Raw genomic sequence first — 17,114 nt, forward strand, 5'->3', positions numbered from 1 at the left:
ACTTACAACTTAGTAAACTGTATATCTATGGGTTTTGTCTAAGCGCTGTTTAGACAAAATAAGACATTCAAAGATGTCACCATGGGATTTCAGAATTTGCGATGGGCACTTTTCACAGTTTTCTGATGTTCTACAAACAAATTATTTTTGGATTAATTGAGAAAAATAATCTACAGGTTAATCGATAATGATAATAATTGCTATTTTCAGCCCTAGATGCAGCAGTTTTGATTCAGATGACCTGGCCCCTTTTGTTCATGTGTTTTTTCTCTTGGTGTTTTATAAAACTTACATACTAAAGACCGACAGCCAGCAGCTTCCAATTGCAGCTAATTGGAATTTAAACTACCCGATTAAGATACTTTACAGCCTAAACAGACACTTTACATGAGATGTTTACATTATTTTCCAAACCCTGACAGTTACCATAAACTTGTCTCTCTCCACTTAAACTCACTTAGCAAGCTAAGAAAGGTAGAGGGGTGAAAACGACTTCAGAATGGACCAGAGTCCCTCACATCAAACCAGCAGACTCATACTACATCCACATCAGACCGGCAACTAAATTTCGTGCTTATCTCCACTGGTTGATCGCTATGTGGTCGAACTAATTGCTCCCCGTAGCAGCACTGATTCTTGTCACACATGAGCAACAGAGATTCTTCCGTGATATGAAACAGACTGACAGAGAGGACGGACAAGCGGACGGGCAGACAGAGACACTGTGAAGCTGCGAGTGCTGGCACACAGGACTGGATTTGATGTCAAAAGATCAGGGACTGACACTGCTGGCTTTGTGTTATGCTTGAATGGGCACCTTAGGGAGAGATTGCAGCTCTGAATGGGAGCCATTGGGGAAAACCCTAGTGGTGGGAATGGAGTCTGGTAATTAAGGCAGTCATTGTAAGTCTGTAGGATCTGCTAGACAGAGAGGTTAGGAAGCCAGGCCTGTATTGTTCCCCCAGCAGGGCCCTCACTGCATCACAGTGGTGCGTCAGACTCAAGCATGTTTGGATAGAGCCTTGGATCTTACAGAGAAAAAAAAGAATTACAACAACAAACCACACAGGCAGTCCTATACAGTCTGTTTGTCTGACTGTCAACATATAGACTATAGGGGCTTCTTCCGTGGTCTTGATTTTGTAACAGTTTTCTCTCTCTTTATGTTTAAGTACCTTGAAGTCCTTCTCTGGCAGGCTACCCAGGAGCGCCAGTCCTCTAAGGAATCGGGAATGTGTTAACCACAGATTGAAACACAGTTTTGGTCAATATATAAGGTCACGGGTGTGGATGCTTGGTAGAAGTGAGCCCAAATCTCCTTAACAGCATATTGTAGTGACATGCCGTGATTTTTATTTATTTTGCACAAGTTAAAATCAAAGGAGATAAAGATAACAGCGGAAAGTACTGTGCAGAGACAGCGAAAAGAGCCCACAAAGGGCTCATTCATTACCTCTATTAAATGATATAAACCACTATTTACAAATGTCAAAGATATATGTAGATTATGCAATAAAGGAAACAAAAATTATATGAGAGAGGTTCTACCCTTTTTAAATGGCAGTGTTTTGTAGGACATTTTTTTAACCAAATAAAAAAAAACACTTATACCCTATACCTTATTGAAAGTGAAAACCGACCTCTTTATGTAAGCTTGTTGGGGAAGATGAAGATTAGATTGCTGTCTGATTGAATTACTTTGTGAATTGACTTGAAAATAAGACATGAGCTGAGCTGGATTGTCTATCTTGTATATAAACATAGATATTTGGAAAAACAAAAACATCATGAAGTTAGAAGTTGAAGTTTCTGAAATAAAGGAGCCGACAAAAAAGGATTTGGACGAGGAAAGCGTTATTAAGGATGGTAGAAAATATACTCAGCCATACTATGTTGCAGTATCCAAATCAAGGATAAATTAGCCCTTAACCACCCACTGTTCCACTTGCAGGATGCTAGCACTATGTAGAACATTCGTGGTATGCTAGATCCATGAAATATGAACATGTAATATGTATCAACTGATGAGACTTTTTCTAAAGAGTTAAACAGTTAAAGAATGATAAACGATATGAGTTTGTTTGCTTGTTTGCTGAAATGTCAGCATAAGAAATAAAATAGTAAAATGAGGACACTGTATTGAGACTTTTTTGCTTTTGGAGTGAGTCAAACCCCAGTTCATAAAGTAGGAAGACTATGTTTCTGGAGAAAAACACATACTGTCTTAATTATACTATTAGATTGACATGCTTTTTTACTGTCACAATGTCCTCTTTCTGACTCAAGTTTAATTGTAGGTTTTATTTTTTCACATAGTTCATGCAGTACTTCTGTAACTTTCAAGTGAAAATAGACTTTGGTGACTGCCCCTTTACTTACTGTAAAAAGTGACCTGCATTTAGAAACATTTTCTGTCTCTCTTCTCTATCTGTATGCACTTCCCTGTAGTGTGTCGGGAAGTTTCTGGCAAGGATGAGGGCTGGGGGGAGGTGCGCCATGGGAATGTTTTTACAGGGTGACCCCTGATCTTCCTTCCAGTCGTAGCAAAGGCTCTGAAGGCCCTGCATCTGTCTCTGCTCTAACACTCACTCAGTCAGGTTACCGAAGAGAGAGACAGAGACCGAGTAGACACTGCAGTGTAAACAGATAAGGCTTATCAGGGATGTTGGAGACATGCAGTATGCTCCTGTCTGCTATGACACATGCTGTGTCATAGCAGAGACAACTATCATCACTCCGAAAAACAGCTGTGGCAACTACCTGTCAACATATTTTATTTTTGAGGAGTTATACGGAGAAAGGGCCTTTATAGCGAGAGCACTGAGAAACCATATAGGGCCATAGCTCCAATATAGCATTGACACCAAGTCACACTGAGATTAGCAACACACGTGTTCAGTATATCCGGCAGTGCGACACACAGAAATATACAGACACATACACTCACAAACACATCCACTCACATACACACATCTACAAGCATTACATGCAAACATAGACAGCACGACTATGGACTTTCTGTGGCAGATGACAAGATGTTTTGTGCACCTCTGTATGCCCCAGTCTGCCACCCAACCTGCTCTTGTCATTCACTGCCCCCGTAACCCAACGCTGCTGTGCAGCTGCACAGCTCGTCGGGCTTAGTGGGACCATGGCTAAGCCGGAGGCTAGGAGAGGGCAGGGGGGAAACTCACAGCCACGGCCCCACTTAGCGTTAGCCCTGAACACTCGGTATATATGGTAAATGTAGGAATATGGTAAACTTATCCTATGCCTGTGAAAAGAGGCAGCTTCCATGTCAAGCCGGTGTTCTGATGGAACTGAGCTTCTGGGTTCAGCCGGGACAGATTCCAAGGCCCAGTTGGCCTGTACTTGTGTTTTCTATGAATAAGGCATGAAAAGAGAGAAAGGGTTCTGTAAGAAACATCAGTTTTAAAACAAGAGAGTGTTATTGGTATGAAGAAAAACACCCACATGCTTTACTCTCAGGGTATCCATCGTCATCCCAGAACATGATACTGAGATCCGTGGCCGATTAGGGAAGCTGGGTTGTGGAAATCTAGGAATCTGGGAATAGGGTTTTGGCAAAGTGCGCCCTGGCATGGTGATACGCCTCTGCAGCTGTCTGGGACACAATGACTTAGGTCTCTTACTGAGGAGAAAAACTTTGACATACATATACATGCATACACGTGTGCATGCGTGGCATGTCGGTATTCCCCGCATACATTGTATAACAAGCCTGTTTAAAAAGAGAAAAAAAAGGAGTAAGATGAGAATTTAGAACAATAGTGGTCTGTTTGGGCACCACTGAAATTTCATAGATTTATCAATATATTTTTGGAGGAATTTCCCCAAAAATAAATATCCTCTAATTTTTTGGCTGGGCAAAATCAAACGTAGGCGTATTAATTGTTATAACATCGAAATCATCTCATTACAACAACGCATAATACGAGACCCCCACCACCAGTTTATGAAAACAACCAGAAATTGCAGGTCACCAGATTTCATTTGTAAGCAATAACATCATTAAAGATGGCTTAACTGAGATTTGTTTTAATCTAAATCAACAGATCAGCATATTGTCATGTCAACTTTGCCAATTTAATTTTTCTTTTTTGCCAAGCTGCATTGTTTCCTACAACTAGAAAATGTTTTATAATCATTCTCCTAAGCTAAGCCACAATATATTTTCAAAATAAAAAAAAAACATGGATGTCAATGGGAAGGGGAAACCAAAAGCTAAAACTAAATCTTATGTAACTGATTAAAAAAATGCTCGTCTCAGACATTTCTACAGTCATTGGGGGAAGCAGGCAATCTTGTGTTTTACCTCTGCGTCGTGTTTTTATTACTGCAGAAATGCAGCAATCCTTCCCGCATTTCTTTGTCTTATGTTTTATTTGAATGGCACAAATACAAATAGAGGTGTTACCATAACAATTTTATGATCCAGCATACTGTTCTTGTAAGTACCCTTCAACAATTTTTCGGTGGGCACTGATGACATTTAAAAGCACAAAATACGCGTTTTTGATACTTTCCGGCACAACCTCTCCACTTCTCTACATGACTTAAAGCTGTGGGATGTTTTATCTGTGGTGCAGCTGTCTTGATTTACCTTTTCCCCGTGTGATATCTCAGCATGTCAAAAAACAGACTAAACATAAGTTATATGCCCAGTATCATTAAGAGACTTGAATCAGAGAAATATTAAATCTAGACTGCTGTTCTGTTTTAACATCATCACAGAAAGCATTTTTTGTGTGTGTGCCATCGCACAGAATCAGTATCTTCCATTAGAAACACACATACAGTATAAAGACAGACAGACACACACACACACACACACACACACACACACACACACACACACACACACACAGTGTACTTACTCTGCCAAGCAGAGGCCATTTCCTAGAATGAACTATTTTGGCGTCTCCATGGGGCTGGAAATGGACTTGTGGTTATTCTTTAAAACAGTCAGAGTGGTTGTCCTCTCAAAATCCTCCTGTCTGTACAACGGTGAGATAACAAACCCATTTATAAAGACATGTGACCTCAGTGGTGAAACCAAGAAACCCACTTGGGAAAAACCTGTAACCCTAAGCACCGCTGCTCACTTAAAAATATTTAGCTTCATTTTAAATGCAATGCTGCCCACCTTATATAGACAGCCCTGGTGATATTTGTTGCACTGTTTCAGGTCAGTGTGGGTTTGTGAACCTTTTAGGAAATGTTGCTCTTATAATGTTCAGACAGCTGTGGATGTGATTATATAAAAAGACTGTCATGATTTCTTTCCACATAACACGCTTCAAAAAAAAACAAAAAACTTTTCTCTGTCTCTGTCCACTACTACCTCTGCTGCTTCCCTAACGCATTACACCTGACAGAGGATAAATGCAGCAGTAGACTTTACCGCAGCAGAAATGCATCATAGGCATATTTAGATCTGGAAAAAAACTGGGACGTACTATTGTGAGTAAACCACTTTTTATAGTCTTATGAAATGTCAAGCATATGTGAATAGCTAAAATAAAGAGCTTCTAGAATATGAAACCTTTTTAAGAATAGCGCCCTGACCCACATGGACGCAGAGCAGGCTCAGATGAGTGCTAGCCTAGTGACTGAGTGGTGATTGGGAAACTTAGAGAAGTCATATCTATTGAGTTCACATAGCATTCGCTGACTAACATTCGAAAAAATTATGTATCTTTGTCCGTAAGGGTATTTTATCACTATATAAAGACATTAGCATGTTATAGGTTGACAGATTACCTGTCAATGTGTTCTTGAAGTGTTTGATTTATATGTGCATATACATATTTTGCACCCACTTAGAGGAAAGTGTCACAAATGGCTTCTTGAAAGTAGTACTGTTATGCCAGCTCTCTGCTTTTCAGAATGAATGACGTGACTGAATAACATACTGTGTTTAAAAATCTTTAATATCTATTTATGTTATGTCACTTTTTTTTCCTAACTTAGCCCTGTAATACAGGAATCAATGGACATGGATGACAAATTATATGACAGTAACATTCAATTTTACAGTAGAAAATAAGCAGCAGCGTTAGGTTGAGATTATTATGTACTAATATTTGTTGGCATTAACAGATTAAGCGTAGAGCTGAAACAATCAGTCAGTTAATCGATCAACAGAAGAATAATACACAGCTATCGTTTTTCAAGCATATATGCCAAACATTTCCTGGCTCCTGCTTCTCAATTGTCAGATTTTGCAGCTTTTCCTTGCCTCATGTGATACCAATTTGAATGAAATTTGAGTCTTGGACTGTTGTTTGAACAATACAAGACATTTGATGCCATCACAGTGGGCTTTAAGAAAATTCTAATGGACATTTAAGACCTTGGTTTTATACTGTGTCTATGTCTGCGTGAGAAAAAGTGTGCATTTAAGTTATATCCATAGGATGAATTCACGCATGCATTTGTGTGCTTGGTGGTACACGTGTTTGTGTGTGTGATTGAGGTTATGTGCCGTACATGATTGTGTAATGCTGCGGTTTATATTTAGAGACAACTGTACGAGATAAGAATGCTTATCTCAGCAGTTGTGGATGTGGAGCTGCGAAGCAACAGTAGGAATACGAAGCAGTGACGAGCAACGGTGATTTCCACATTACGGCTACCATACACACTAAGTCACGGACGTCTGAAATATTCAACAAAACATGTAGCCTGATAGCCACACATGCGCTTTTGATAACATGCTTTCCTTTCTGCTCTAACAGGTCGGAAACGCAACCGCAAAACCCTGCTGTACCTCTCGTGGTTTATGTTCATAAGCATGATGGTGTTTGATAAAGTGTGAGGTTCAGTGTTTAAACGCTCAATGAACCACACATCGTGGAGGTTTCCGCTGTACTGAGAAACTGCAAACCGGGGTTAATGGGTATATGGTTACTGAAACACTGTACTGAAAAAATTCAGGAAATATTTCCTTGTCGTGTCTCAGAGAAGGATCAGACATGATTGATGCTTTGATCTTTTTTGATGTTTCAGAGAAGAACCAGTTCTCGGGTTTAAACCACATCCAGGCCTCACCCCTTGTAGCATTCATCAAACTGAAAAGGCTAGCATGCTAACTGAAAGCACATTAAAGCAATTAGACGTCTTATCAGAAATGCTACGGTTAATGAGCAAACCAAACAAAAACTCCAAAAGACTCAAAGCTAACATTGTGGACTATCTGTAAATCTATCTCTTTCTGAACCTCAGCCAAACCAAATACAGATCCTGAGATGGGGACACAAGAGTAAAGACAGAGATATGCGCACGGACGCACTCGTGCACACTCACGCACGCTCATACACGTGCAGAAATGCAACACACACAGGTTCGGGCCCGGTTTTCGTGTTCTTGTGTTGCTTTCTGAGTGATGTCCTGGGGGATGCGGAGAGGCAGAGACGGGGCCTGAGCTCCTCCGCTGCTCCTTTGTTTATACTGATGGTTTCCAGATGCTAGCTAGTGATCGGAGCGCTACGGAACGCTGGGGAGCAGCCCAGCAGTTTGGGGCCTGTGCCAGCAAGCCAGGATTAAGGCAGCTCTATCTGGGATACTTGAAAAACATGGCTTTGCCTTCTAATAACTCCGCAGTTGTTTCACTTTGCATGTTGGGATCTTAAATATAAGTGTAACAGAGGTCCTTATTTGTTGGAGGGACACATGTAGTGCACAATGACATCTTATGTCATTAAGTGTAATTATTAGTCACAAAATATAGACTCGGATTAATTGCATCTGATTGTAATTAACTTATTTGTTTTACTCAAAAATTTGACTGTATGTTTCTTTAAACAGGCTCCAGCCAAGCCTTTGTTCTGTGGCTGATTGCAAAGACAGATTTTGCACCCTATAATTTCTCTCCCCGACTTGTTTTTCTGTGGCAGCCTGAGTATATTGTCTTTTTTCTTCTGCGCTACCCTGTTCAGGGGAAATTGTTTTTATAAACAGAGTTGCATTGTGCTCGAGAGAGGGCAAATCTATCACTTAAAGAGCACACCTGTTCCTCCTGTCACTTTCAGCCTCAGCCACTTTTCTTTAAAGGCATTAGAAAGAGACAGCTGCACCAGCAAAAGAGGCGTCCAGAGAGAGAGAGAGAGAGAGAGAGAGAGAGAGAGAGGTGAGGAAGATGGCAGGGAAAAAAGAGAGAGACCCACAGAAAACAGTGGCTGTATTTAGAGCTCATAGGGCATGGTGGGATTGATAAACAGTCCCCATAATGCACCTGGCTGAGGTTCTGGCATGGGGTCGGGGCTGTTTAGTCCAGCAGCGGAAACAGCCAATAAAAAAATGCTCGCTCTGTGTGCAGTGGGACACAGCTGAGGTGGTGACAGTGTCATTCTTGTGAGAGACTTGAAGCGGTGGCCATCTGCACGCGCTCACTTGGCCCTCCGTTCTGACTGACAGGCTGACGACTGCATCCCCAGATCTCTGTTCTGTAGTTGCTGTGATGTCAGACAGCGCGGGATGCTCGAGTAGATATGAGGATTTAACTAGGAAAGAGTTTAGACAAAATAGACAACTCCTCCTGAATGACCAGGGTCAACGAGTGCTTTTTTGTTTTCTTCCTTTTTTTTTCTAGGAACCAAGAGCATAGGAATACCACATGAGATAATGGAACGTGTGAAAGTATGTAGCTTCTTTGCATATTTTTCATGTTCATTATCTGAACTGCCTTGATGTGGTCATCCCAAACCAAACTGTGCTCTGAGAATTGTTTTGCAACTATTATTTGCCCCAAGTGACTTGACAAACGTTTCTCACTCCTTCTGGTGTGGTCTGACAAACAACCCCAGGCTATTCCTTTACCAGTGTATTTGTTGTTGCTGAATGGGGGGCTTATGTTGTGTATCATTGGCCTGTCTGGGTCTCAGCGATCATGTAACTTTATGGTGCAGGGTTGGGAAAATAAAATCATGCCAAAGAATCTCATACTATCATGGAGAACAACAAGTTTGTGTACTCTTTTGTAAGGAAGAGCTTTGGCTTAAACATGAAGTAAGATTTAAGTTAGAAAGTATATGTAAATGAACTAATAAAGAAAAGACTTGTTTTCTTTATGTTGCACTTAATGCTTTTGTTTTTATCTGCTCTCCAAATCCAGAAAAGAAAAGTGGGTGCATACAATTCCTACCAACTATTTTCCAAAGCCTCAATGTTGTTTTACCAGCCAAAACCTTTGTTTTCTCATACAAGCAGAAAAACCGCTGATTGGCATGTAACATTTGCATAAAAACTCAAGCTTCACTGTCCACACAGTCTCCTCTTATTTGTTGCCTGTGGACTGACTGTGGGTAATATGTGTTGCCCAAATCATCTGTAGGTAGGTGTCTCATCTTATATGTCGAGAGAGCATGAAATCCCATATCCCCACCCTTGAAAGCGGCTGTGTCTAGAATGATTCCTCTTAGGTTTGGCTTGGAAGGGCCGTCTAATATTAAACCAAGGCTAACCTATCCTGTTGCTTGAGGCAGAGGATTAAGGGTTCAGGTTTTTGGGTGAGTGTCTGGGAGTGTACAGTCTGGTGTCTGTCCACTGGTCATTATTCTCAGCCTGGAATGTGAGATCAACAGAAATGCAAGATCACCTTTAGGCCCTCAGACAGTGGTCTGGACCAAATTTTTCCAGTGGTCAGTAATAGACGTCTTTTTATGATTTGAACTAGAGCAGAGTTTCAAGATGGGTTTGTGGCAAAGTGATATTCAAACTACAGTTTCTGAGTTGGATGCCTGGGCTGCATACCTCTTATCAATTTCACGGTATTACCTGAATTACCCTGAAATTTAAAGACACGCTAGTGGGTGTTGTCTAGACTGGGATCACCCACTTAAATACTCATCTTCAAATTCAGTAATCTCCCTATGATAGTGCACATGCTTCAAATTCCTAATATTGTTCTGTTCATACAATATGTGTCTTTAAAATCAACCTGCCAAGAGAAAGGTCTCTGCATTCCTCCACTTGATAATGAGTCCAATCCACTGTTGTCGTGGCCAAAGCTACAGCGGTTAGTTAACACTGTTTTATCCCCCAGCCAAGACGCTCTCTCTATGTCTCTCTGAAATGTATGGCCTAATTGAAAACAGAGCAGCGATTTCACGACTGCCCTCAGTGTTTCTCATGTTCTGCCCCTATGGAGGCCATCTGCTTTAGATTTAGATTTCCTCCTCCTTTGCTCTCTTTCTCTCAGTTTCTCCTTCCCTTTCTCCACCCTCCTGAGAGTGGCTGATTGGAGGGTCTCTCCACAGTTGGCTTGGGTGACTGTGGGGCTTGTGGTATTTGTCCACTTTTCTTTTTCCTCCTTGTGTGTGTGTGTGTGTTTGCGTGGATGTTGGAGTCTGATTCCTGAGCAGCAGGTTTTTAGACTCCCTTCATTACAGAGTCCTGGAGGAGCAGGAGGCTGCTTCACATCCGACTTCCGATGTTAATTCCTAATGAGCTTTCTCCTGTTTCTGTTCATCTTGTTCTCTTGTGTCTCATTTTCGTCTCACTTTTCGTTTTACTGTCTCTCGTGCAGCTCTGTTTATTCTATTTAATGCAGTTTGTGAGCTCATTAATCCTGCGATATAAGCCAAAGAATGATCTGTGTCCTTGTAGCAGGGCTGAGCTTTGAGTGGGAGTAGTGCAGGAAACCATGCACTGAGGCTCTCCAGTTGTGTCTCAAGAGTGTATGAAAACCTGAGAGTGTGTGTGTGTCCATATGTGTGCATTTGTGTCTGGCTGTTAATGGGGACAAGAGGAGAGAGAGACATTGTGTCAGTGTTTGCTTGTGCCTGTGGGTGGCCATGTTTTGCGTAGAGATTGCATCAGTGAATGCGCGTATCACGTGAGTGTGTATGCTTCATTTAACAGTTCACTGACCCGTAGTGTGTGTGCGTGTGTGATATGATGACTCCCTGCTGTGATCTGGAGCAAAGGAGGATGTGGTCAACTAGTTGTGGTTATCGAGCTAAACTGTCTTCTGTATGGATACTGTCCTCTACGCACACACACTGACCCTTATCTCAACACGCGGTGGTCTAGCCTTGGGGACGTAAACAAACATTGACTCAGTGCAAGCCGGCACTGTCAGAGTGATACGGCATAAACCATCTCCTAGCACGGACACCATCGACCGATTTGCTGTTTCAAAGCTTCGCTTCCACATGACAGACACTTAAAATGCTCTGAATGGTTCAGATATGTCCATTTAGCTCTTACCTTGGCATGAGCTTGAATGGCTTTATTTGTAGAGAGCAAAGGAAAACAAAACACATCCTCCCATGCAGGCTCATCTCTAGTGTTATGTGGTGTGATGACGCAGTTCCATTAAATTAGTTATTGTACTGTGTGTATGGTTAGTGTGGTTATTTTCCTGGAAGTCAAGCCTAACTAAAACATTTACTCAGTCATTTTAGTGTTTACAGGGCAGGGTTTCGATTTGTAATCCACTGCACCAATCTAAATGGAAAAACAGGCCTCGTATGTATGTAAGTGAGGAAACCCAAAGCTCCCTAAATTAGCTGCTGTTCTGAATCCAGCACAATATTTCTCAGCCTGCCTCTGTTGGCAGTAGTGGCACAACAGTCCAGATGTTATTGTGACATGCTTTCCCATGTGTTTGGGTGTCCATTGGAATGTGCAATACCAACTGCGCATGCAAAGCTAATGACTTCAGAACCTAAACTCGCTCTTCATCTAAGATCTCCATGACAGGAAATGTGTTGCAATGGCCTGACAACAGCTCACCACAATGCAAGTAAAATACTCAGATTTAATCCTCCAAATGTGCAAATAAGATTTGGATTACTTTGCCGTTGTGCAAACTAAATTTGTGTTTGTACTATATAAGGCAGCGGTGATATGTTGTACATAAGAAATTTGTTCATTCAGTGCTTTTTCACTTGGGTTTTTTGGTTCTTTTTTACCAACTCACTCTCCATATTAATAATGTACTAACTGCATTAATATGATGTTATTCAAAAGTAATGTAAGTAATGTATTTACAGTATATAAACAAATATTTGTTTTCATTACTGATTATCTGCTGATTATTTATTTTGATATTTTGATTAATTATTTTATCTATAAAATGTCAGATAATGAAAAATGCCCATTATAATACCCAAGAGCCCAAGGCGGCATCTTCAAATTGCTTGTCCTACCCGACCATCAGTCCTAGACCCAAAGACATTATGTTTACTATCATAAAAGAACAAGAAAAGCTTCAAATCCTCACACTGGGGAGACAGAACCAGCTGCAGACAGACCATGACACGCAGCCAAAGGCCACGGCCAGACCCTAGAAACAGCATGAAGCAGGAGAGGAATGGTCATGAGAAGGATGAGTGCTGTTTCTGCCCTGCTGAGTGCTGGCTGCAGTATCGGGGAAAGATTTTTTTACATTCGAACAAACAGCTGTAGCTGTAGGAAGTTTTATCTGACTACGTTCAAAATTTCAAATGAATAAGGAGGACTAAGGTTAGACCTCCTGTGTAGTACACCTGGTACTCGGATCATAGTTTAGTTTGAAACTTCAAAATAGTCCAATTTATTTTATTAGATACAATAGTGGTTAGTTTTCCTGCAGCAGAAATCTAGAAAGTTCTGTGTTTTGGTGTTTGGGTTTTTAAGAGTGAGAATGGCAGCCTGTTTATAGTTGGATCATATTGTAACTAGATCATTTGTAGGAGAGCATCCAAGCAAAATGTTGCCATGGCATTGTCTTTGAGACTGCCCATTGATTGCATTAAGACAACCCCGTCAGTGTGTAGAGACCGTTGTGCTGCAGGCCAGCAGAAGTCAGATTTTCCAGCCTGCGTGCTGTCACAGTGGGAGATGAGAAGCTGACAGTGGGGTTGAGGTCATGCTGTTGAGGGGCCGGATTGAAGCACAGCCTCTGAGACTCTGAGTGCTGGCTCACTGGTACTGATGCAAAGTGCTGACGTCTGTTAGGACAACGCCAGATGCTGCTGATTAAAGTTCCTATTACTCACACATGGGTTGGGACAAAATAAGGGAAGACCAGGGATTCAGATTGTACCCCTCCTCTCACTCTCACCGCCCCGCACTCCCTACACCCACCCCGAAATCTGAAGCCAATGTTAAAGTGATTATGAAAACAATCTGCAGTTTTGCAGGGGAATCAGGAGTGGACTGGACAGGTCTGATTTCACTCTTAACGCAGAGCATTTCGTAACTGGCTGGAAAGCTGCCATTGGTTTCATGCTGTGCATTAAAATTACTTCTTTCTGTCATATTAGATTTCCATCTGTGCATGAAAGCATTTTTAAAGATTGAGGTAAAATAACAGAATTCCTCGCTACTCCATTTACAATGTTTATCTGCCAAATAGGAATGATTTTGTTTACCAAAATAAGCACTCCCAGGCTGATAAAGACACAAGGCAGATACAAGTTCTGGGATGATTTTCCTCTTTTTTTTTTAATAATGGAGCTTAAAACTGATAATGACAAACTCTGACAAACTTACTAATCAGTTTACATTTGGTTTTCTTTTGGCAGGATTGAGGACAGTTCGTAAGATTAATCCTTTCTGATGACTTGAGCAGTTTTTTGTGACATGCTTTTAGGGGAAGAATGAATCTTTTCCTCCAGTGCTGTTATAGTGGACTAAATAAAATGAAGTTATTAGAGTGGCCCCTCCCAACAATATCTCTCTCATGCTAGTGCTTTTTCATGGCTGACTGACTGTTTGTAATCATCTCCCTCATGAGAATAAGAGGAGTAATTTAACAGAGCTGTATTGGAAGTTAATGTCAATTACACAACCACATATTGTGCCAAAACTGTGTTTAGGTGTGTGCTTTATGATGAAGTTGGATATATTAGCATGACAAGGATGGACACACCCTGCTGTCAAAACTCACCATGTATTATTTATCATTGTATTAAAAATGTCCTTCTGCACTGAATGAAAAACCAGCCTCTCCACTCCTGAGGTGTTATATCTGTTCAAGAATGTAAAAGTAAAGGTCTCTTATTCACCTTGTTTTGTTCTTTACAGGCCAGACCCAAAGGTGAAGGGCTGACACCCTACCAGGGGAAGAAGAGATGCTTTGGAGAGTACAAGTGCCCCAAGTGTAAGAGGAAGTGGATGAGTGGCAACTCCTGGGCCAACATGGGACAAGAATGTATCAAATGCCACATTAACGTCTATCCACACAAACAGGTACTTCTACCTACAGTATGACGCTCACTTTCTGAGAATTTGCATTTAAGGTTTAAAGTAAAAAACATTACTCATACACTTTGTTTAAGTGGCAGATTGGACTGTCTTAACCAAAGTTAACAGAGTCCAGACTCCGGTTTCCATGGCTGCATATAGTCTTGAGGATATTCCAGATGGCCTCATTAAAATAAAATAAAAACCATACCACTAACAACTACTTTTGCCTCTATGGTAATAAACCAGCACTGAATAAACTAATTACTTCTCCTGACTGATATAAGTTTGGGATTATTTACTGAAAGTCATCAATCTTAAAACAAACATTTCTTTATGAATGGCTCACAGACACAAACTAACTCTGGGATAACTGAGGCTTACAGCTGCAGAAATTCCTCTCAAATTCAATAACATGTAAAAGTGAAATCATATTCACTAAGATCCTGTGGGATGTTTTTCCAAACAGCAAACACTCAGAGTGTATTAATGTGCTGGTGGGCTGTGTGTACAGCTTAACATCCAAAATGTTCCTTATAGCCTGTCGACTAAAGAGATGGATCACCTGAGAAAAAAATCCAGCCTGTTTTTTTTCAGCTAGAGATTGGTTTATCCTCAATACTTCATCTTTTAATATTTATGCTTTTCCACATTCTTCCAATTCCACTTCCTGAAATAAAATTAGGATTACTGCTTGAGGCCCCGCTCGTTCTCTGAATACCATGGCTGACCATGCTCCACTCTGATAACACTGCTTTACCCTAAATGTCTGGCAAGGAGTCACCACATTCCCAGACAATGGAAAGCTAATGCGGTAATTTATTCTAAATCTTTTGTTTATTCACTGGCATCTTCATCACTGTGAGAATCTTAACCAAGAATATTAACTATACTCTTTAAAAAGCATGAGTGGAAGACAGCATTCACATTGCAAGTACTCAAGTTTTTCTCACTCGAAACCATTTTGTTCCATGAAGTCCACTGGTGAGAAAACCTCTCTTCTTCTCTGCCCCTGTCTTGTGGCAAGGCTGCACACAGGCAAGCAAATTCCCTGCATTTGCAATGTCACCCACTTAACATATTTCCCCCCTGTCAGCATTTGAAATGGACCACTAACCTCTGTGTCCTCGAGTATCAAAGAGCACAGCCTCTCAGCACGGCTCCCTCCCTCCCGCCCCGAGTATTTCCATAAATGAACTGAATATGTATTTTCCAGTCCCATCCACACGTTTAAAATTTTTGTCCCTCTTAGCTGGGAAATGTATTTCTCGAACACCCAGTGCACTTGGTTCAAGCCAAGGGCATAATTTCCACAGGGGATGATCGAGACATGCCCCCCTTACTTTTCAAAATCAAATTAATGCCTCCCCTACTTATACTGTTTGTTTGATCTACTCCCTAAAATCTTTCTAACAGTGCCCCCTTGCTGTCCACCTGCCCTAATCCAGATGAGAGAAGCTCAGAGTAGATAAAAATGTTGATACATCCCGGTCGCCTTCAGTTGTAATAATGTGCACACTATATTAAGGCCTGGTCACACCAGTATTTTAAAATAGCAACATTTCAGTGGATTTGGTCAAGGTGGGTGAAGTAAATCTACGTTAAATTTTTGAACTGAGTTTAACTTTGCGGAACTTTGACACATGAATTTTTGCCGTTGATCAATAGCAAGCTGTCCTTTGGGGGAAGAGAGCGCCCAAAATGGAGGAGGCTAATGTAGCCTACTAGCTCTTGCTTCGTTCATCTTTATTTAAAACTCCTCTGTCGGAGTATAAACTGCTCCACAAAAGCAGAGTGGTTAGAAGACAGGGGTTGATGGTGCAAATACTGTTTTTGAATAAACTATGTTAACTATAATTACTCCTTTAGAAACAGAGCTAACAAACAAGCTCACTCACAACTGAAGCTAGTTCAATGACACCAAACTGTGGCTGACTAGGGCGTTCCTGACTTGTGAGCAGTGGCTTTATGGACCTTTTTTTTTTTTTCACCCCTGGTTTTGCCTCTCAGACTACACAGACACTGACTTAACCTTGTGTTTAGCGGAAGCTTTGCAGACAGTACTCATGATCCGAAACTACTCACCCTCCTCTGCATTTTTTGGGAAAATAATTGATTTGACATGATTTTCATGACCCTACAACTGGAACATCATTCAAAGCTATAGAGCAGCAAAGAAAACAGTTTTTATTGACTAATCAACTGAATTTTTATGAATAAAGTTATATTTCAGTCTTGAAGGTGTTGCATGTTTTATTTATATTATTTTCTATTCTTGCAATTACTGAGCTAAAACAGTATTACCTCAGTCTCAGTCTCATGTGATTCCTGCTTCTGTGCAAACACACATACCAAATAAAGCTGTGTGTTACTGATCGCTGCTGGGGAAAAATTCTCTTTTCACTTCGTCCAAGTGGAAAGAGCTCCGGCTGCAGCTTCAGCTACAGAGCAGACTCCCTTGAGCTTGAGTTTGTTGCTCAAGGACACTACAGCAGGAAAGTTGCCTACAGCAAAGGGGCTCAAAACCAGCTCCCTCAAACCACTGAGGGGACCCCATAAAATATGCATCAGATTTTCCAGCTTTCCACAAGGACCTAATGTCTTTGACGCACCGATGGTAAAGTCTCAATACTTCCTGGCAGGCTCATTAGCGGCCGACTGAAATATCTCCTTGTAGTGACCCACGGTAACCTGGTTTTTCCTTTAGTTAGACCACTTGGAATAAACAGTGGTTTTGTGAAAAGCTCTAACAAGAAAACAACAATAGATGAGATATAAAACTTTCCAGACAGATTGTTAAAATAACCTCCAAACATGCTGGCCCCAATAGATTCCCTTTGTCCTCATTAATGATTCCAAGAAAGCCATTGCTGCAGTGGTTTGGTGATATTTCCATACAGGTCATCACGATCAAATGC

The 17,114-nt window shown here is 41.1% G+C and overlaps 1 protein-coding gene across 1 annotated transcript in view; it reads left to right on the forward strand.

Moving 5' to 3' along the window:
- The window catches only part of zcchc24 (zinc finger, CCHC domain containing 24), a 34,531-nt gene that overhangs the window by 12,440 nt on the left and 4,977 nt on the right, over nucleotides 1–17,114 (forward strand). Inside the window, exon 3 of the mRNA XM_040140084.1 lies at nucleotides 14,038–14,202. Within this exon, the coding sequence (XP_039996018.1) occupies nucleotides 14,038–14,202 (165 nt within the window). The remainder of the gene's footprint in view (nucleotides 1–14,037; nucleotides 14,203–17,114) is intronic.

This window comes from Xiphias gladius, chromosome 11, assembly GCF_016859285.1.
Source record: "Xiphias gladius isolate SHS-SW01 ecotype Sanya breed wild chromosome 11, ASM1685928v1, whole genome shotgun sequence".
Taxonomy (NCBI): domain Eukaryota; kingdom Metazoa; phylum Chordata; class Actinopteri; order Istiophoriformes; family Xiphiidae; genus Xiphias; species Xiphias gladius.